Source organism: Ursus americanus, chromosome 23 (assembly GCF_024610735.1).
Source record: "Ursus americanus isolate L20-20 chromosome 23, mUrsAme1.1.p, whole genome shotgun sequence".
In the NCBI taxonomy this organism is placed as follows: Eukaryota; Metazoa; Chordata; class Mammalia; order Carnivora; family Ursidae; genus Ursus; species Ursus americanus.
In genome coordinates this window covers 34139128-34161944 of record NC_142149.1, presented here as the reverse complement: position 1 = coordinate 34161944, position 22817 = coordinate 34139128, and the positions used below count along the sequence as shown (strand labels likewise).

The 22817-nt window shown below is 37.4% G+C and overlaps 1 protein-coding gene across 1 annotated transcript in view; it reads right to left on the bottom strand.

Annotated features, from left to right (window-relative positions):
- The window catches only part of APPBP2 (amyloid beta precursor protein binding protein 2), a 54243-nt gene that overhangs the window by 19534 nt on the left and 11892 nt on the right, over nucleotides 1–22817 (bottom strand). Inside the window, exons 2-4 of the mRNA XM_045773151.2 lie at nucleotides 13293–13381; nucleotides 11156–11307; nucleotides 8462–8585 (exon numbers count right to left, since the gene is read on the bottom strand). Of these exons, the coding sequence (XP_045629107.2) occupies nucleotides 8462–8585; nucleotides 11156–11307; nucleotides 13293–13381 (365 nt within the window). The remainder of the gene's footprint in view (nucleotides 1–8461; nucleotides 8586–11155; nucleotides 11308–13292; nucleotides 13382–22817) is intronic.

Here is a 22817-nt window from a genome sequence, read left to right as displayed (position 1 = left end):
TGTATATTTTTATACAGACATACAAAAGTAGAAAAAATAAAAATGTTTTGGTATACAGAAAATATTTCCTGCTAAAGTAAGCTGTACTGATAAAGAATAAAGAGACAATGTCACCTGACTGCCAAACGGCTGATCTAATAACCAAGAAGTTTGCAATGATCTGTCACAATAGAAACCACATGTAGGAAAATAGAACTGAAATCTGTAAAAGATTACCGGAAAAAAAAAATACGTAGTTCATATGATGAAGTTTTGGAAGACTCTTACAGTCAATTATTGACTGAACACCTATTATGTACCAGTCATTTTTCTAGGTGAAAGGAATATTGTGCTAAACAAGACCACAAGCAGCTTCAGTCTAGGGGGAAGAAGTATTAGGATAGGCAGACAAACACACCAATAAGTAGGACTTTCATTTAAAAGTAAATGCTATGGGGACGCCTGGGTGGCTCAGGTGGTTAAGCGTCTGCCTTTGGCTCAGGTCATGATCCCAGGGTCCTGGGACTGAGCCCCGCATTGGGTTCCCTGCTCAGCAGGGGACTCTGCTTCTCCCTCTCCCTCTGCCCCTACTCATGTTCTCTCACTCACTCTCTCAAATAAATAAAATCTTTAAAAATAAATAAAAATGCTATGTATATCATAAAAATAGGGTAGTATGATTAGGAGCTTCTTCCTTTTTTTAAAAGATTTTATTTCTTAAATAAACTCAAACACACAACCCTGAGATCGAGAGTTACATGTTCTGACTGAGCCAACCAGGCACCCCACGATTAGGAATTTCTTCTTTTTCAAGATTTATCCATTTACTTGAGAGAGAGAGAGAGACTGTGTGCATGCGTGCTCGCAAGCAGCAAGAAGGAGCAGAGAGGGAGAGAAACTCAGACAGACTCCATGTTGAGCATGGAGCCTGGCATAGGGCTTGATCCCACCACCCAAGATCGCAAGCTGAGCTGAAATCAAGAGTTGGATGCCCAACCAACTAAGCCACCCAGGCACCCCAATGATCAGGACTTCTTAAAAAAAAAAAAAGGATATTTGAGAGAGAGACAGTGTGAGCTACCCAAGTGCCCCCATCAGGAACTTCTTAAAGGAGGTTCTCAGGGTAGACAGGGAAGAATTCTAAGAAGTTAACATTTGAGTTGACATCTCAATGATGAAGAAGCAATCATGTAAAGGTCTGGGAGGAAGCATGTTTCAAACAGAAGGAATAACTGGAGAGCCTGGGTGGCTCAGTTAGTTGAGCATCGGACTCCTGATTTCAGCTCAGGTCACGATCTCATGGTCTTAAGACCAAGCCCCATGTCGGGCTCCGAGCTAAGAGGGGAGTCTGCTTGGGGTTCTCTCTCTCTCCGTCTGCCCTGTCTAAAATAAATAAATAAATCTTAAAAAAAATTCTTTCAAACAGAAGGAATAAGTGCAAAGCCCTGAGAAAAGGAAAAAAATTCTGGCATAATCAAAGAACAGACAGAAGACCAACCTGTCTGAGGTATTATGAATAAAGGATTATATAAAAAGAGATGAAAAAGCAGAGATCAGAAAGATTTTATAGGGCCTTGCCAGTCAGGGTACGAAATTTTGACTGTAACAGTGAGATAGGATTTGATTTATCCTCTAGACCACCACTAACAGAACTTCCTGAAATGTCGATCTGCTCTGCTCAATCTGGTCACCACCAGCCAGAAGCGGCTACTGAGTATCTCAAATGTGCCTAGCGTGACTGAGGACTGATTTTTAATTTTTAAATTGTCATATACGGTTGATGGCTACCTTACTGGACAGTACAACTCTAGAAGGATTCCTCTGGCTACATTGTGGAAAATGGATTATAGGGGCACCTGGGTGGCTTAGCTGGTTAAGCGGCTGCCTTCAGCTCAGGTCATGATCCCAGGATCCTGGAATCGAGTCCTGCATTGGGCTCCCTGCTCAGCGGGGAGCCTGCTTCTCCCTCTGCCCCTCCCCCTACTTGTGCTCGCTCTCGCGCTGGCTCTCTCTCAAATAAATACATACAAATTAAAAAAAAAAAAAAAAGAAAGCAATAAAGCCAAGAGTGGAAGCAAGGCAATCAGGACAGAGGTATTACAACAATCCAGAAGAAAAAAAGACCTTGACGAAAAAGGACACGTATTAGAGATACAGAGTTGATAGTTATCCAAATAGTTCAATAGGAAAAGGTTAAACTCAAGCACAGGCTGTAAATTCACAGAATGAAAAGAAGAGTATTCACCTCTCATTTCTACAATACTACGAACTGCATTTCCAACAACATTCACTGTCTAAAAATCTAAAAATAAATTTCTAGAAATTATTTAATAACTGGCATATGATGGGGTAGCAAACTAAGTATTTTAAGCCAGAAAAGCACAGCTTGCTATTTTCTCCAGTCCCTGCTGGTTGTCTACTGAAACAAAAGGGCAAATGAAACATATGGAGACTCTTCAGGGTCTGCACATCCATCTGGGCTGACACGGAGCAGGATGAAGGATTCAAGACACTTTCGGTCCAACTGAGGATCTAATTTTGCCGTAATACTCAGCCTAATGAAAAGGCACGTTCTCCAGGTGCTCCAAATGTCGTTCTACAACGTAAGCTTAGTATTTTATTATTTTAAAAAAAGATTTTATTTTTAAGGGCAGTTTTAGGGGCGCCTGGGTGGCTCAGTCGACTAGTTAAGTATCTGACTTCGGCTCAGGTCATCATCTCAGGGTCCTGGGATTGAGCCCTGCGTGGGTGGGGCTCCCCCCTGCTCAGCGGGGGTCTGCTTGTCCCTCTGCCCCCATAACCCCTGCTCGTGCTTTCTCTCTCAAGTAAATAAATAAAATCTTTAAAAAAAAAAAAAAAAGCAATTTTAGGCTAACAGTAAAACTGAGAAGGTACAGAGATTTCTGATATACCCTTTTTCCTATAGTACGTTATTTTTATGAGAAAATACAATCACACTTACCTGATCAAGAGTTATTGTCAAAAACAATTACATTTAATTGGTTAAACTATTCACTGTTTGGCAAATATACAAGTTTTTTTTTTTTAAAGATTTTATTTTTAAGTTATCTCTTACACCCAACATGGGGCTCAAACTTACAACCCTGAGATCAAGAGACGCATGTTCTACTGACTGAGCCAGCCAGGCACCCCTCCAAGTTTAGAAGTCATTAGTTTATGAATATATTCACTGTAAGACTAAGCAAGATGACTAGTTTGATCCTCCTCAGACGCGACAAAAATACAGTAAAAGTAAATGTGAAGGAAAATAATCTCTCTCCTGCTTGTAAGAGTATGTCTCCAAGAACTATTTAAGAATTTTGGAAATACATGATAGACTGAAAGGGGAGGGTTAAATAATAGACTGTTATATATTCTTTTTTATTGTGGTGGAATATGTAACACAAATTTTGTCATATTAACCACTTTGAGCATACAATTCAGCGCCGTTGTATTCACCATGTTGTGCAACAATCACCGCCACCTATTTCCAAAACTTTTTCATCACTCCAAAAAGAAACTCTGTAACAAGCAATCGCTTCCCATTCTCCCTTTACCCCAGCTGTACCATTTTACACTCTCATTAGCAAGGATCCCAATTTCTCTGCATTCTTGTTAACACTTCACTTTTTTTTTCTTTAATTATAGCCATCCTGGGTATGTGTAAAGTGGTATCTCATGTTTGAGTTTCATTTCCCTAAAAATGGTGCTGAACATCTTTTCATGTGCTTACTGGCTGTTTTATCCTCTGTTTGGACAATTGTGTACTCAAGTCCTTTACCCATTTGTTAATCAGGTTGTTTGTTGTAGTTCTTGATACGTTCTGGATACTAGACCCTTATCTGATATATGATCTGCAAATATTTTCTCCAATTCCACTTTCTTGAAAACATCCTTTGATGCATGTAGTTTTTTACTCTGATGAAATCCAACTGACCTGTGAACAGAGATGGTTTTACTTCTTTCTTTCCAATATGGATGCCTCTTTTTCCTTTTCTTGTCTAATTCCTTTAGTTAGAACTTTCAGGACAATGTTGAGTAACAGAAGTAGTGAAAACAGGCATCCTTGGTCTTGTTCTTAATCTTAGGGGCAAAGCTTTCAGTCTTTCACCATTAAGTACGATGTCAGCTGTAGGTTCTTCATAAATGCTATCATGTTGAGGAACTCTTCTGTTCCCAGTTTTCTGAATGTTCAACTATGAAAAGATGTTGGATTTTGTCAAATGTCTCTTGTGTCTATTGAGAGGATTGTTTTTTTCTTTCTTTCACTTTCCTTCTTTCTTATTAAGATTTTATTTATCTGCGAGAGAGAGAGGGCATGTGCGCGTGCAAGCAGGGGAAGGAGCAGGCAGAAGGAAAAGCAGGTTTCTGGCAGAGCAACAAGCCTGATGTGGGATTTGATCCCAGGACCCTGGGATCATGACCTGAGCCGAAGGCAGATGCTTAATGGACAGAGTCACCCAGGCATCCCTCTTTCTTTCTTTAATGTGGCATATTGGCTTCATTGACTTTCTTATGTTAATCATCATTGCATTCCTGGAGTAAATCCCAATTAGTCATAGTGTATAATCCTTTTATATACTATTAGTTTGATTTGCTAGTATTTTGTTGAGGATTTTTACATCTGGGGATACCTGGGTGGTTCAGTTGGTTAAGCGTCTGCCTTCAGCTCAGGTCATGATCCCAGGGTCCTGGGATCGAGGTCCACATTGGGCTTTTTTTTTTTTTTTTTAAGATTTTATTTATTCATTTGAGAGAGAGATCACAGAGGGAGAGGAAGAAGCAGATTCCCCGCTGCACCAGGAGCCTGATATGGGACTCCATGTAGGGGTCTTATGATTCTACCTCTGGAAGGTTGGTAGTGATGCCTTGACTTGTATTTCTGATTTTAGTCATTTGCATCTTTTTTTTTGGGGGAGGGGGGTTTCAGTCTCGTGTAGTTTTAAGTGTGGGAGCAAAGCATTGTGTGATGTTGCAAACACTGCTGCTCCCTACCTAACAGCCATTTTCCCCACCTCATGCTTGTTGGCAGAACCCTGATTTTGTTTAGGCATTGACCCCTTTCTCGCAGGACTCAAGAATAAACCATGAGTAGTTTAAGCCAATCACAATGTAGTGGTCCTATTCTGCTTGCCAGTGATTGATTCAGAGGTCGCCAAGTGACCTAGCTCTGGCCAATGAGACTCCAAGATAGGCTGGCTGAGTGGTTCCTGAGAAAGGTTTTCTGTCATTAAAGATAAAATATGATGCTTGGAAAAGAAGTCTTTCTTGTGCTGGACAATATGAAATCTGCATGTGATATTTCAAACCATGGCAGCATTCTTACGACCACGTGGGCGCTGGTCAAAGTCAAAACCAGCACTGAGGACAGAGAAGCAGACATACAGAAAAAATTTAGCTCCTTGGTAACCTATATGAATTCTGAATTAACCTAACCTGGGGCACCCAACATTGTACTAATTATCTTTTTATCAAATTCTCTATATTTTAGGGTATACTGCTTGTAGAGATGGCTGCTATCTTATTTGCTACACATTGGATTTATAACCTTTTCAGTGGGACTGTATTTTATTAGCAATATCCCTTTTGTTTCAACTAATGATTTTTTTTTAAAGATTTTATTTATTCATTTGACAGAGAGACAGCCAGCGAGAGAGTGAACACAAGCAGGGGGAGTGGGAAAGGAAGAAGCAGGCTCCCAGCAGAGGAGCCTGATGTGGGGCTCGATCCCAGAACGCCGGGATCACGCCCTGAGCCGAAGGCAGACGCTTAACTGCTGTGCCACCCAGGCGCCCCTCAACTAATGATTTTTATCCTGAATGTGGCTTTCTTGTTAATAATACTGTTTAGGGGTGTTTTAACAATAGATAGCTAGATTTCATTTTTTAACCCTCTTGGTAGATACCACGTTTACACAGAGGAATTGAGCCCATTTACATGTATTGTAATGATAGTTTATATTTGGTTTTAAGCTTTTCATATTATTTTTCATTTGTCATTTATCATTAGTTAGCTTTTTTTCATTTATCATACTTAGTTATTTTTCTCTCTTCTCTTTGTTTTTATCTAGTTTGGACAATTTTCCAATCATTCTTACCCCTATTCCCACTGCCCTAATTTAAAATGTCTATCATATTTTTCCATAAGTCATTACTTGAACATTAAATAATGATAGCCATTCCTACTCCACTCACCAAGATGAGACCTTTATAACACCTTCTTGTACCACTACATTTTCTCAAATGTGTATTTTTAAAATAGGCTATCATATATGCCCAATATAAAGCAACCTGAATATGGTAACAAGAGCCTCCATTTTCAATCCAAAAAGGTTTTTTGGGCTAACTTGAAAACAAGTTTCACAGATATAGAGGATAACATTTTTAAACTTATAATATTTAAATCGTTTTTATGTTATGTTATATATACCTATCTAAAGTCTAAATTAAATTTTTTTAAATTGCTTTTTCTCCTTGTAATTTATGAAATAATTTTATGCAAGCTATCCACATACATCTTAAAATATTTACCTTCATCATCATCACAACTAGTTTTTGAGTCATCTAACAGTTTTTCAGAGTAAAATGTTTTTACTTGTTTGAAAATCAGCACTTGTGAGTCTGGTATGATGTTGCCAGAAATTTTATCCAGAGGTACCATAACCATTTGCAAAGCATTAAAATTGCTAAGCTTTTCTGACCCACCTAAGGCAAGTAGATATCCACAATCTCCACAACCAAACCACTTATTGCATCACATTTTAAAGTAGTATTTAAAAAGGCAGTCAAGGGGTGCCTGGCTGGCTCAGCTGGAAGAACATGCGATTTGATCTCAGCTGATCTTGGGGTCGTGAGTTAGAACCCCGTGTTAGGAACAGATTATGCAAAGTAAATAAATAAACTTTAAAAAGGCGGTTAATAGAAATATCTAACATAACTATAAGATTATGACCTCAAGAATAATTCTCATGTGTTAAATTCCATTACTCCCTCAAAATGAAAATTCTGCCACGTGGTCTCTCTGAGCTTCCGGACACTGGCACTGGCTGAGTTTTCAGGCTAACATTTCTTTTCCAAATAGTACTGTGTTGTTCAAAATGATACACTTGAAAGAACATCACATTACATGAGGGGCTTTGTAAGGCAACTCTCTTTACTAAAGGTTCATTTTCAGGGGGAAAAAAAAAATCTTACCTGACATTTAATAGTATGTGGTAACTGAGAATTTGTTTAGTATTTTTTTTTTTTTTAAAGATTTTATTTATTTATTCGACAGAGATAGAGACACCCAGCGAGAGAGGGAACACAAGCAGGGGGAGCGGGAGAGGAAGAAGCAGGCTCATAGCGGAGGAGCCTGATATGGGGCTCGATCCCAGAACGCCAGGATCACACCCTGAGCCGAAGGCAGACGCTTAACCGCTGTGCCACCCAGGCGCCCCTGTTTAGTATTATTTCTAAAATTTCCCTTTCATTTTCAGTTTGAAAAAAAATCCTTACTTAAGACATATTATAAATTCCCAATTTGTTCTTCATTCTCTTTCTACTTCATTTACATGTAACTACATATTACAATATTCAATGCTTACCACCATTTCTGTACCTTCTCCTATCCTGAGAATTGTTATTACTGAGCTTTTATTTGGTTAGAGAAATTCCTTGAGTATTTTCCTCAGCTCAAGTACATGGAAGTATACTGCATCCCTATATATTTGAAAATTCTTTATTTTACCCTAAAAGTTGGTGAAGTATAGCATTTTCTCTCAATAACAGAGATACTTCTGTCTTCTAGCTTCCAATTTCTATGTATTCTTTGATTTTAGGAAATCCAATTGTGTAGGCCTCAGAGTTCTTTTTAAATCTAGATTCAAGTCTTTCCCCCCAGCAGTTCAGGAAGTTCCTTTTCACACTTAAAATTCCAAAAATACACCAATACAGTAACTGTGATTATTTCTGGGCAATAGGATTATAGATAATATTTATTCTCTTCATAATTTTGTTACATGCATGGAAAAAATAAAGACAGTAAAAACAAAGAGTTACTCTTCTAGACTTGTTTGCCTTTCCTTTAAGTACATGTTAAAAAATGCATTTTTAAAGAAAACAGTTCTTTATAAGTTAAATACTAATCTTCTTACACACAATTCTAGAAATGTAAACAGCAAGAGTAAAAAAATAACACCCAAGAAAAACATAAACTTATTTTACCAGCATCCAGTGTCTAGCACAGTTCTGAGTACACTGAGGCACTTAATCAATATTTGTTGAGTGAAGAGAACACACAAGCTCTATGACAAAGAAAAAATATTAAGCTGACTACAGCAAGTTGACTATATTCTGGAGATGAGAGACAGGAGGCCAGACTAACAAAACTGTGACATGTAACTATCACCTCAGAGGTTTATTCAAACGTCGGAGTACGCTTGTAGGAGCCAGAACTACAAAAGTCACCAAGCGCCCTTACAGTGGGATCTGCTCCAGCTCACCTCACACAACACTCTACCGCACGGAACCAGTGAAGCATCTCATCATGTAGAGTGCACAGCTGAAGGCAGGACAGAAACACTTTCTCGGCATCGCTGTACCAGCCTGCATCCGAAAGAAAGCCACCTGAAGGACGAGAAAACCAGTACCTTTAAATAATTAATAAAGCACTTAAACACTAAAGTGACATGCTTAAAATGAGTTTCATCTAAAATGAAAATACCCAAAATATTGAAGTCCTGTGTTTGGCCCAAAACAAAGATACCATGAAATAAAAAATAAAACAAAAAAACTTTTAAACTAGGGGAATTAAAGTTGAGGTCTTGAATAAGGAGTCGAGAGTTTTAATCCTCTAAAAATACTCCATAGCCTAAGAACTGACATTTTCCAGTTAATTAGCCATATATTCTAATGATCCTAACATTTTCAACTTGCAGGGCAAACATAACTTTTCAATCTCTCCATACCCAATTTCAAAGAACATCTCAATAAAGCTATCATTAAAAAAATTAGCTCCATCACTGTATACACTTTTGGTATGAATTTTTTTTCACTGTTTGGTAATTTTAGGATCCAGACCGATAATTTAACTATGAGTTTGTTAGAATGTGGTTCTATCTCCAAGATATTTCTTCAATCTGGCTCATTACACTGGCCAGATACTGGTCTAAATGTTTGCGGAGATGACAGAGGACCTCAATGAACGCTAACTTTCCTGCCTTTCACTTTTGTTGATTCTAAAGTTGTTCTCCCAAAGATTTTTACACAACCGTCTAGGACTAAAGGGATGTCGGGGCGCCTGGGTGGCTCAGTCGTTAAGCGTCTGCCTTTGGCTCAGGGAGTGATCCCAGCGTTCTGGGATCGAGCCCCACATCAGGCTCCTCCGCTAGGAGCCTGCTTCTTCCTCTCCCACTCCCCCTGCTTGTGTTCCCTCTCTCGCTGGCTGTCTCTCTCTCTAATAAATAAATAAAATCTTTAAAAAAAAAAAAAAGGACTAAAGGGATGTCAACCTTAACATTCATCGAGATCACACTCTCTTGTTAGAGATGTTCTTTGGTCACAATTCTGGGTTGCAGTTTATATTCCATGGGACTACCAAAGGATAAATGCTGAGTGGTTTTTTTAGAAAAGAAAGTTCTGAAGTTCCTCCAGCAAACTGTCTCTATGACCAATACAAAGAATTATTCTAAGACTAAAGGAAATGATCATGAAAATGTGTTGGCAAAGAAAGTATATGTGCATGTGTAAGACAGCTAAAACACACATGTGCAAGTGAGAAGTTAAACAAGAGTCTGTACTGATGGAACAGTCCTATATCCTGATAGTAATGACAGTTGTAGGAATCTTTACATGCAATCAACTGCACAGAAACACACAGACACACATACACAGGAGTATATGTAAAAACTTGAAAATTAAATAAGGTATATAGTTAACGGTATTAAACCAGTGTCAATTTCTAGTTTTGATATTGTCTGTGAATCTACAATCATTTAAAAAAAAATTTTTTTTTTTAAAGATTGCATTTATTTATTTGACAGAGACAGAGCGCGCACAAAAAAGGGGAGAGCAGCAGAGGGAGAAGCAGGCTCCCCACTGAGCAGGGAGCCCGATGTGGGGCTCAATCCCAGGGTCCTGGGATCGTGACCTGAACCGAAGGCAGATGCCCAACCGAGCCACCCAGGCACCCCATCGAAAAATTTTTAAGTAGAAAGTGAGAAGGGTAGCAATAACTTTAATAAGTAGTTGCCTGAAACGTACTTATCTATGTAGATTTGTAAACAACATATAACATATTATATAAACCTTAAACATTTTTCTCTATGTAACATATAAAAGCTTCGCAGATTCCTTTCCCATGTATGTTTTCAGTATTTTCCTAACATTCACATGAGGAAACACAAGATTACCCTTATTTTAGAGCCTCAAAACAGACCCCAAAAGGATTAAGTCCCATGTCACAGCATATGGTATGCTGGTGAAAGAGGCTGCCGGCACATGACATGTAGCAAGGTATACAGTGTGGATCCACAGACACAGGATTCTAAACTTCTAGTACACTACCAGCTATGGGACTAGAGCAAGTTAAGTTTTCTGAATCCTTCCTCATTCGTAAAGTGCTGTTAGTACCATCACAATACTGAAATGTTGTGAGGATTTAGAAAGGTAACATTTAGGGGCACCTGGGTGCGCAGTCGGTTAAGTGTCCCACTCTTAATTTCAGCTCAGGTTATGATCTCAAGGTTGTGAGATTGAGCCCTTTGTCAGGGGCAGAGAGATTCTCTCTCCCTCTGCCCCTCCTCCTCCCGCCAAAGACGACATGTAAATGCCTACTGTAGGGGCACCTGGGTGGCTCAATCAGTTAAGCATCTGCCTTCGGCTCAGGTCGTGATCCCTGGTCCCCAGCAAGGAGCCTGCTTCTCTCCCTCCCTCTGCCACTCCCTCTGCTTGTACTCTCTCTCTCTCACTCTCTCAAATAAATAAATAAATAAAATCTTAAAAAAAAATAAAATAAATGCCTACTTTAGTGTTTGGCCCAAAGTTAACATTCAATAAATCACACCTAATTTTTCCGATGTTTTTCTCATAATCTCCTTATGTAGACTTTGGGAATGCCCTGCTCGAATCTTTTGTTAGTAGGTTTAATACAAGTCATATTATAGGACAAAACACTCCTCTATTTTACTATTACTTACCTAAAACAAAGCCAACCTGAATGGCTTTTTCTTTTACTGCAGCATCTGACTCTGCTATGTAAGAGCACCGCCTACTGAATGAGTAGGCCAAGACTGAAGCAACTTTCACACCATGATCCATCAAAGCCTGGAAACAATGATGAAGCAAATGTCTGCAAGAGAAGAGGTTATTTTATAAAGGTAACATATTTTATAGTTTTAGAAAGTGCTAGCTTGTTTTTTTAAAAAATAACAGTACCATTATTTCCTAGATGGAACAAGATAAAAAACCTTTTGCCTTATGAATCATGAGGCTACAATAATCCATAATTTAGCCTAATATCTTTTTTAGTAGATCACTGAGTGATCCTGTATGTGTAAACCAACGGTAGTAAAGAGTAAAACTAACTTTTAAAAACCAAATCATCTTATAATTCAACAATAACCCAATTCAGAAATGGGCAATGGTTTTGAATAGAGATTTCGCCAAAGAAAATATACAAATGACCAATAAGCACAGGAAAAGATGATCAACATCATTAATCATTAGGGACATGCAAACCAAAATCACACCCAGTAGGATGTGATTACTATTCTAAAAAAATGATGGCAAAAATATGTAAACATTGGAACTCTCCTACATTGAGAGCAGGAATGTAAAATGGCACAGCTACTATGGAAAATAGTTTTGAGGTTACTAAAAAAGTTAAACATAGGGTGATCATATGTATACACCCTAGTTATATATACAAAAAAACTGAAAACATAATGTCCACACAAAATCTTGTCCATAAATGTTCACAAGCAGCATTATCAGAATAGCCAAACAGCCAAAACGTTCATCAACAGATGACTAGATAAACAAAACATAGTATATTCATACAATGGAAAATTATTCAGCCATAAAAGAAAGAAGTACTGATATAAGCAACAACATGAATAAACCTTCAAAACATTATAAGTAAAAGAAGCCAGTCAGAAAAGACCATATACTGTATGATTCCTTTTATATGAAGTGTCTAGAAAAGGTAAAATCAGAGACAGAAAGTTGATTAATGGTATGCCAGGGTAAGAGGAAATAGGAAGTGATTGTTAATGGGTACAGGGTTTCTTTTTGGGGTGATGAAAATGTTCTAGAATTAGACAGTGGTGATGGCTGCAAAACCTTGTGAATATGCTAAAAGCCACTGAATTGTACAATTTAAAATGGTGAATGTGGTGGTATGTGAATTATATCTCAATAAAAAATTTTTAAATAACAAAATTGTAAATAATGGAATCACTGCTTTGGATAAAGGGGAAAAGAGTCAAACTACATGCTTTTAGTTTCACAAATATATTAAACACTTACCAAGGGATTTGGACTTGGTGAAAGATAACCTGAGAGATGAAAGAGAGGTATTCCACTAAATCTTTACAACGGCCAAGTTTAGAATTGGATAGAGAAATTCAAATCCCAGAAAGCTAATCTTTTCTTAGAGAATGTTTTTAAAAAGTTTTTCTGTAGCCTTCTTTTACCAAAATGAAGTTCTCATTTATGTTTTTTTTTACAGATTAATTTTAATTATTCAACTGAAAGTTTCTCTATAGTACAAAGGCCACATTTCCAAGTTACCCCTGAACAGTGAAATTATGTTAATTATTTACTTGACTATTTTATCATTCTTCTCTAAAATACAAAATTCACGAAGAAGAGGCGTTGTAGATCTTATTCACTGCCATAACCCCAGCATTTTGAGCAGTACCTAACACATACTAGGCATTCAACAAGTATATACTTAATTTGTTGAACAAATGAAACAACTTGGCAATATTCATATTAGAGATTAGCAGTATTTTGTAAAAACTACGTTCTTATTTTCTTAGGGTTAGGAAAAAGAAATGGCTTTTAAAGCAAATTTCAGGAAGAATGCTAAAGAGAATAGCAAGTATAATCAAAGGCTGTGTCACCTATACCTGTATGTGGCTCTTACTACATGGTAACAGCTACAATGGGAAAGATGAATTCAATCTCCTTTTCTTGAACACAAAAAGCAAGGTGGTTGATGGTTTCACAACAATGGGAGCGCACTTAATGCCACTGAAGTACACTTAACAAGTTACAATGGTAAAATTCAGGTACGTAGAGTTTACCATAATCTTTAAAAAGTGATTTTACCTTTTATCCAAAGCTCTCAATACTTTAGCAAAAACTTCCAATTCACAAAACTCACTGCCCAGTTGACATAAGCGTCCCTGTTGGTAAAGCTGAAATGAAAATGAAAAAGGTAATTTAAAAATGTTAATTTTAATTTCTACTTTAGTTATACTTATGGATATAATTTGATGGACTTCATATTTGATGATTTAATGGCTACTACCCAAAGTCAGTATGATCACATAGCAGTATCAGGAAATATATTTCTGCTAGGAGAAATATAACACTAAATTAACAAAATTAACAATATTTTTTAGAGGGGGGGGAGGGGCAGAGGGAAAGAGACAATCCTAATCAGGCTCCATGCCCAGTGTGAAGCATGAACATAGGGCTCAATCTCACAATCCTGGGATCATGACCCAAGCTGAAACCAAGAGTCAAATGCTTAACTGACCCAAGCACACCTAAATTAACAAATTTCTACAATTCATATAAAACATTTTAATACTTGTATATAAAGTTAAAAATTAATATTTATAAAATAATATCTGGTGCATGTTAAATACTACAAAGTGCTACATAATTTATTAAACTTAAAAAGTTATGGGGCTCAGTCAGTTAAGCATGGGCCTTCAGCTCAGGTCATGATCTCAGGGTCCTGGGATGGAGCCTCATGTCAGGCTCCCTGGTCAGCAGGGAGTCTGCTTCTCCCTTTCCCTCTGCTCCTCTCCTGCTCATGCTCTCTCTCTCTTTCTCAAATAAATAAGTAAAATCTTTAAATAAACATAAAAAGCTATATTCAAGAAACTTTTAAAATTAACTTTTTTCCTTAAACAAAACTGGCTAGTTAATGTAAAATTATCAAAATAACCCATGTTCTTTTTTTAAAAATTTCTTTACTATGTTATGTTAGTCACCATACAGCACATCCTTAGTTTTTGATGTAGTGTTCCATGATTCATTGTTTGCGTATAACACCCAGTGCTCCATGCAATACGTGCCCTCCTTAATACCCATCGCCAGGCTAGCCCCTCCCCCCCCAAAACCCTCAGTTTGTTTCCCAGAGTCCATAGCCTCTCGTAGTTCATTCCCCCTTCTGTTTACTCCCCCTTCATTCTTCCTTTCCTTCTCCTACCGATCTCCCTGCTATTTCTTATGTTCCACAAATGAGTGAAACCATATGATAACTGTCTTTCTCTGCTTGACTTATTTCACTTAGCATAATCTCCTCCAGTCCCATCCATGTTGCGGCGAATGTGGGGTAATCGTTCTTTCTGATAGCTGAGTAATATTCCATTGTATGTATGGACCACATCTTCTTTATCCATTCGTCTGTTGAAGGGCATCTCAGCTCCTTCCACAGTTTAGTTATTGTGGACAATGCTGCTATGAATATTGGGGTGCATATGGCCCTTTATCTTCACTACGTCTGTATCTTTGGGGTAAATACCCAGTAGTGCAATTGCTGGGTCATAGGGTAGCTCTATTTTTAACTTTTTTGAGGGACGTCCGCACTGTTTTCCAAAGTGGCTGTACCAACTTGTATTCCCACCAACAGTGTAAAAGGGTTCCCCTTTCTCCACATCCTCTCCAACATTTGTTATTTCTTGCCTTGTCAAATTTTGCCATTCTAACTGGCGTAAGGTGGTAACTCAGTGTGGTTTTGATTTGAATTTCCCTGATGGCTAATGATTTTGAACATTTTTTCATGTGTCTGTTAGCCATTTGTATGTCTTCATTAAAATAACCCAGGTTCTATCAACAGACACCCAACCATCTGAGCCACCCAGGCACCCCTAGGCACTTAACTCTTAGCTCAGTTGATAGAACAAGGGTTTCAGAAAGAGGACAAGATCTAGAATTCGTTTGCCAAATGGGCCAGTTAACTTTGTGCTGGGAAAATATACCACAAACTCAGTCAGCTAGTTCTTGGGTATAAATCACTAGTCACAATGGAAGCCAGGTCAAATTAGGTAGATATTTTAATGCAAATCAATAATGACAGCTGTGAAAAATCCCTAACAACTGCTGAAGAGTAGAAGAGACAAGGGACCACACATGCCCAGGAAGGCAAGGCAGAAATGTTGTTTTCACACAAAATGGTTAGATACTCATATTAACAGTAAACCTTTGTAAGGAATGATTATTTTGGAGATGATTATGTTTTCTGCTATAGAAAGAGCTTCCAAGAATGTACACAGTAAAAGTCACTATTATTAATCACTATCACACTGACTTTGACTATTAACCAAAAGAGAATAACTCGGGGAAAATAAAGCTGAGTATTTATAACCTAATCCCTATTTGGGGGCTTAGCAATGTGATAAATTTTTGATCTGGGGCAGAAAAACAAATTCAGTTAACAAAATAAATATCTACACATAGTCCAAAAACAGTACAGAACAAAAAAATTTTTGCTTCTTACCGAAATAACTCATCATTAGCAAAATTAAGGCTTAGAGTTTAAGACAGGAGAAATGAAAACAAGTTGTACAACTTTTTTTGCCTATACTCACTAGTCAAGTAAAGACAGTTAACCTTGTATGTTCTACGACTCACAGTATCCCTTTACTGGCTAAAAATTGGTATACCCTACTAAATGGGATTTGAAACTAAAATTTAGAGAAGTTGCTTCCTTAGTTATAATCATAAATATATTGTAAATATGCCCTTATTAACACAACCCCCCCTTCACTCAGCTGTTCAATTTTTCTAGCTAAAAATGGGTTCACATTTAAATCTGGGAAGAGGGTAATGATTTAATTGTTTCAAATTATCCTTACCAGGTTTATGCAAAAAATACAAATTTACACATTCTATGAACAGGATTTGTGGACACTGATTCAGAATAAAAGTAGCATTTAATGCTTACAAAGATCTAACGTGCCAGGTAGTGTTCTAAGTGCTTTTCATAAGTAACTCATTCTTTCCTTTCATAGATAAGGAAATTGAGGCATATAAAGTTAAATAACTTGCTCAAAACCACACAATCAAGAAGTGGTAAAGAACAGATCTGGCCCAGGCAGTCTGTCTTTACATCCACGTTCTTAATAACTTACACTAGACTGCTTCTTGAAAATAATCTATTAGGAAGTAAGAGTACATATAAAAGGGTAATGTTTAACATTTTATAGAATAGAAGATTTAAAGAATAATTCCTTCATAGATTCATACAACTTATGGAGTAGAGCTTGGAGAAAAGGAAACTGAGGCTCCAGATTCCTTGGTAATGATTCTGATTAGATTTTTAAAAATCTGACTTATTTCAGTTCATTATTACAGTGTTTCATATTCTTTTCTTCTTCTTCTTTTTTTTTTTTTAAAGATATTATTTATTTGCCAGAGAGAGCAAGAGCGCACAAGCAGGGGGTAGTAGCAAGCAGAGGGAGAAGCAGGCTCCCCGATGAACAAGGAGCCCCATGCGGGACTCTATCCCAAGACCCTGGGATCATGACCTGAACCAAAGGCAGCCGCTTAACCCACTGAGCCACCCAGGCATCCCAACAGTGTTTCATATTCTGCACCCAAAGAATAATGAGGCTATTAATAGGACTTTATGAACTACTTTTAGCTATTGGTTCTTTAAGGAAAATAGCTTATTTTTAGAAGTAGGTAAACTACCTCCCAACAGGTGTGAAAACAGACAATAAAATAAAACAAGAACAGGGACGCCTGGATGGCTCAGTTAAGGGTCCGACTCTTGATTTCCACTCAGGTCATGATCTCAGGGTTGTGAGATCAAGCCCCACATTGGGCTCGTGCTGGGAGTGGAGTCTGTTTAAGATTCTTTCTCTGCCCCTCACCCTACCTAAAGAGAAAAAACCCACCTAGAACAATATTGTACAGGTATGAAGACAAACCAGTCAATGTAACAAAATGCAAAGTTCAAAAGCAGACCTCGGTATGTGTAAAAAATCAGCATATGACAAAAGAAAAAAATTTTAAATCACTGAAGAAGCAGCTAATAAAGAGTACATAAAAATGGGGAAACAAAGTAAGATGCCTCCTGATAAAATATAGCAGAAATAAATTTCAAACTTAAATCACAGTAGTGTTAAAGGTCACCTGGTAAACGCTGCCTTTTGAAACATTGTTATCACAGGCAAAAATCATAAAGTAAGAGATAAGTGATTACATAGAACCCTAAAATGCCCATAAATATAAAATATTATAAACTATTATAAACAACAATTTAAAATACAACAAAACTGAGTAAAATATTAGTAACATACACGTATGAGAGTTAGTATCTTTAAGACACAAAGGGATGAAACTCCTGCGGATGTTTTAGAAGAAAAGGCTTCCAGAGATCAGAGTAAAAATTTTATATCGAAGGAAAAACTATTGCAAGGCCAAAGCAAACAGCCCCAAACCCAGAAAACTCTTTGGGAGATAAACATGGGGATAAAGGCTTCCTTAACCCAAGGGATTTTTAATTGGCATGGGTGCTTTCCCAGCCAATTCAAGATCACCACAGGCTAAGAGTGAACTGCTTAGTCTTGACAACAGATTAGCATACAAAATAATCTAAGCTAATTCCCAACAACAAAAACTTGGAAAGGTCTAGAAAAAAATATAAAAGAAACTGAGTTCAAACTATGGTCTAAGATTAACTATGAAAAGTCACACACAGACACAATCTATGAAACTCATGTACCTCACTCAAGTTTGAACTTACCCCCTCTTAGAGTCATTAAAGGGCAAAAATCTTCAGAAATGAAAAGGAATTATCAAGGAAAAATTACCATGACACATAAAATGAACAAGCTTCAGAAAACTGAATACTATAACTCCACTTTTGTTTTTAAATTACATATCTACAATTATATATATATGTACATTTTAAAAAAAAATCTGGACGAAATTCAATAAACTGTACATCCATGAGATAGGGTTTCCATTTCAAATCTTCCACCTGGATTACTGCAAAGGTTTGGTAAAAACTGGCTTCTCCATAAGCACTCTTGTCCACTTCCAATGAACTGTCCAAACAGTAGCCAGAATGATCTTTTTAAAATGTAAATTATTGCATGCCATTCCTTGTTTAAAACTTTTCAAGGGCAGTGTCACTGTGAACGTAATTCAAAATCTTTAATGTGGTTTATGAGTCCCTAAAAGTCCTCTGACTCCTGCCTATTTTTCAAACCTCATCTTTTTACTATTCTTTCTCCCTATCCCTACATTCCTGCCACATTAGCTTTCTTTTAGCTCTATCTTACCTCGGGACTTTTGCACACAGACGCTACTGCCCCCACGTGAAGCATGAGTACCATGATTCTTTGCCTGGTTTATCTGTATCTCTTCCTAATGGTCTCAACTAATATGTCGCTTCCTCATAGAGACCTTCCCTTGACTCCGCAATCTAAATTCTGTTCCCTTTTATACTTTCTCATGACATGCTGTATTTTTCCTCCATAGTAGCATCAAAACATGCATACAGTTACCACTATATCCCCAATACCTAGCACAAGCTCCTAGTATTAGATACACATTCAGTGCTTTCTGAATCCATAACCAAAACTGGTAGTGATCTACTCTGGACGGAACTCAACCTCAGAAGAAACAAAGCACCCAAATTCATCTAAAGAAGTTCACACTTAGGGAAAAGCCCCAACTTCATACATAGTTACTTACTGTCTCTCACCCACACTGTAATCACCTTATTAGGCATAATCTTAGGTCCTGTCTCTACAGCACTCTGTATAGAATAGTGCTCATGCAATAAACTCTGAGAACAAATGTAAATGCAAACTTAATATGCTAGTGATGAAGAACATAAACTGCCAGAAACTAAATGGAAAAATCAAGAGCAAAATCTAAATAACAGCTACTTAAATTTATAGATAAAAACACGTGTTTCCTATTTTAACACTTAGCTTACTGAACCTGTTTTATCTTTGATTTTTCACATCAAAGGCAAGAAAACTGCAGCTAGGAATATTCTACCTATTATTTGTTTTTATCAAGATAATAAATATTAGGAACATTTGTGCAAGACACTGTGCTAGGTATTAGAGATAGAGTGGTGACTACCACTACAGGAATACAAACTCAGTAATAATTGTCTTCTGATCTCAAAAAAAAAAAAAAAAAACCACCATAGGATCTGTTACAGCAGAAAAATAATGTTCACAGATTATACAATGGAGATAAGCAGAGTGTTTTAGTAGCACAAATAAAATATCTATATCCACTCTAAGAAAAATTTCAGCTGAGTTTTTAAGAGGAACAGAAGTAAAGCTTCTGGCAGTAGGGCAGACAGCAGTGACACGTCATGAAAACCTTCCAGCTCCTTTTCAAACAAAGGGAACTGCTGAATAAAGTATCAGAAAATAACTTTTGGATAAATAGCTGAGTTTGAAACCAAGACCAAAAACTTCACAGCTGTCAAAAATTAAGAAGACACATACTCAAAAACAGCTTTGGGAAAGGAAGAAAAACAGAATACGTTATACCTCTGAATGATTGTGGGTAGAGTGCAAACACCAGATAGGAAGGAGTCCAGGCAGCAGATCCCGTTAAGCAAAGGGACCTGGAGCTGAACTACCTACCTAAGCCAGGAATAAAAGAGTCAAGAACATTCACAGCCTTAAAAGTCTGTTATAAAAAACTGAAACCTCCAACCTAAGACTGAATAATCAGTCCAAATTCATACTACCTAAATGATTTACAGACCCCAAACCCAGAACCTGGTATTAAAAACTGGTCTGAAACTGGTGAAACCCATGAAGTCCCCACAGATACAAAAGCTAGAACACCTTGAAGGGATGATGAAAATGTTTTATAATCGTGATCACTGAAATCTAGACTGCAGGAAACTGTAGTGTCTATAGGACAAAGGATCCTGTTTCTTCAACAAATAAATTGCAAAGATATGAAAACAGATGGAAAGGGAACCTACAGATCAAGAGAAACTTAAGAGAGAGGTCAACCAACACAAGGTACAGAACTTATCTGGACCCTGATCCAAACAAGCAAACTGTAAAAATGCATATTTATTTGACATCTGAAAGTGAAAACTGGAACAATGACTAGATAATAACAAAAAGTTGAATTACTATTAAATTTTTTTAGGTGTTATAGTACTACAGTAACTACTAAAACATTTACAGATAAAATTATATGATGGCTAGATTTGCTTCCAAATAGTATAGGAAAGGGGGGTATGGGTAGGAGAACAGATTTACCAACAGGACTGGCCAAAAATTGTTAACTGTTAAAGCTGGGTGATGGACACATGGAGGTCCATTATTTTACCTTTTTTAAAAAAGATTTTATTTATTTATCTGAGAGAGCGAGAGCGAGAGAGCCTGAAAGCATGAACAAGGGGAGGGGCAGAAGGAGAGGGAGAAGCAGACTCCATGCGGAGCAGGGAACCCCACATGGGGCTTGATACCAGGACCCTGGGATCATGACCCGAGCTGAAGGTAGATGCTTAACTGACTGAGTCACCCACGCGCCCCTATTCTACTTTTTGTGTTTCATTTTTTCACTCAGGTGTGTGTGTGTGTGTGTGTTTAAAGATTTTATTTATTTATTTGAGAGAAAGGGAGGGAGAGAGAGTTAGAGCACAGAGGGAGAGTGAGAGAGAGAAGCAGACTCTGCAGAGCAGAGAGCCCAATGTGACACTCGATTCCAGGACCCTGAGATCATGACCTGAGCTGAAAGCAGATACTTGACCGAATGAGCCACCCAGGTGCCCCTGTGTTTAATTTTTTCAATAAAAGGTTTTTAAAAAGAGTGTATCCTTTATCTCCAAACAAATGTATCCTTTACCTCTAAAATAAGTGAAATTAGCAATATTTTGTTTTATCAAATACACATGTACTATCTTCACTTGTAAGATACATTTATTCTTGTTCTCTAATCTCAAAATTCATCTAAAATGTAGCTCTGAATAAATTCACACTGGAATACAACTTAATATTCATTTCCTTTGGTCCTTTTTAAAAAAACTATTTGGTTTTTTTTTTTTAAGATTTTATTTATTTGATGGGGGGGGGGGAGAGCAAGCACAAGGCAGGGGAGTGGGAGAGGGAGAAGCAGGCTCCCCTCTGAGTAGGGAGCTGGATATGGGTCTTGATCCCAGGACCCTGGGATCATGACCTGAGTCGAAGGCAGCCGTTTAAAAGACAGAGCCACCCAGACACACCAGTCCTTTTTTTTTTTTTTTTAAAGATTTTATTTAAATTCAAGTTAGTTAACATATGGTGTAGAATTAGTTTCAGGGGTAAAATTTAGTGATTCATCAGTTGCATATAACACCCAGTGCTCATTACATCAAGCGCCCTCCTCAATGTCCATCACCCCAATTACCCCATGCCCCCTACCCACCTCCCCTCCAGCAACCCTTAGTTTGTTTCCTATAGTTAAGGGTTTCTTATGGTTTGCCTCTCTCTCTCTCTCTCTCTCTTTTTTTTAATCTTATTTTAGTTTCCTTTCCTTCCTCTATGTTCCTCTGTTTTGTTTCTTAAATCCCATGTATAAGTGAAATCATATGGTATTTGTCTTTCTCTGATTTACTTCACTTAGCATAATATACTCTAGTTCCTCCTTCGGTCTTATGTTGTATATTATATGTAAAGTTCTGTAACTGATTACATTGTAATCTCAGATTATAAATTCCTGGATTAAATCAAGTACCACAGAAGTATTTCAACATAACACACATGTAATTAAAAGGTAAATGCTTTCTTCTGAAGGTAAGCCAATACTTAAATGTCTTGCTTCTTATTAACATTTTAATTTCTTAGTTGCTCTACACTCATTGGTTCTACGACATACTTTTTTAAAAAAATACAACTGACCAACATATGATTATTCGTATCTTGCAGGGCAAATTGCTTTGCTTATTGCTAAGTAAGCCAAAAGGTTAAGTGAACATGCTCATATTCTTTTTTTTTTAATCTTTTTTTAAAAAAAAATATTTATTTATTTATTTATTTATTTATTTATTTATTTATTTATTCGACAGAGAGACACAGCCAGTGAGAGAGGGAACACAAGCAGGGGGACTGGGAGAGGAAGAAGCGGGCTTCCAGCAGAGGAGCCTGATGTGGGGCTCGATCCCATAACACCGGGATCACGCCCTGAGCCGAAGGCAGACTCTTAACGACTGAGCCACCCAGGCTCCCCGAACCTGTTCATATTCTTAAAAAGCACAAGGAGCAGTTAACATTCAAATAAGAGGGCAAACCTTTACTAAAGTTTAAAAATGCTGTCCACATATGAAGGTGTTATTAGAGCCACAACCATTAAACAAGAAATTAAGAGTTTTTCCCCCAATCACTATGAGAATGAACTTAAGTCTAGTTAGTATCCAGAATCTGTAACTCTATCCCTTATTTGATGGGTCAATCACATAATTTGCATGATTATGTTAATGGTGGAAGAGGCTACCACGATACAAATGGAAGACCAAAAAATCTAGTTAGTTCTAATATCTAACAATGGTAACAACAATAACCACCAGCCATATATAGCTCAATATGTGTCCGTGATCTCTACATTTTGGCTAAGAAGTTTCTTAGCTTCTCTTCTTAAAGT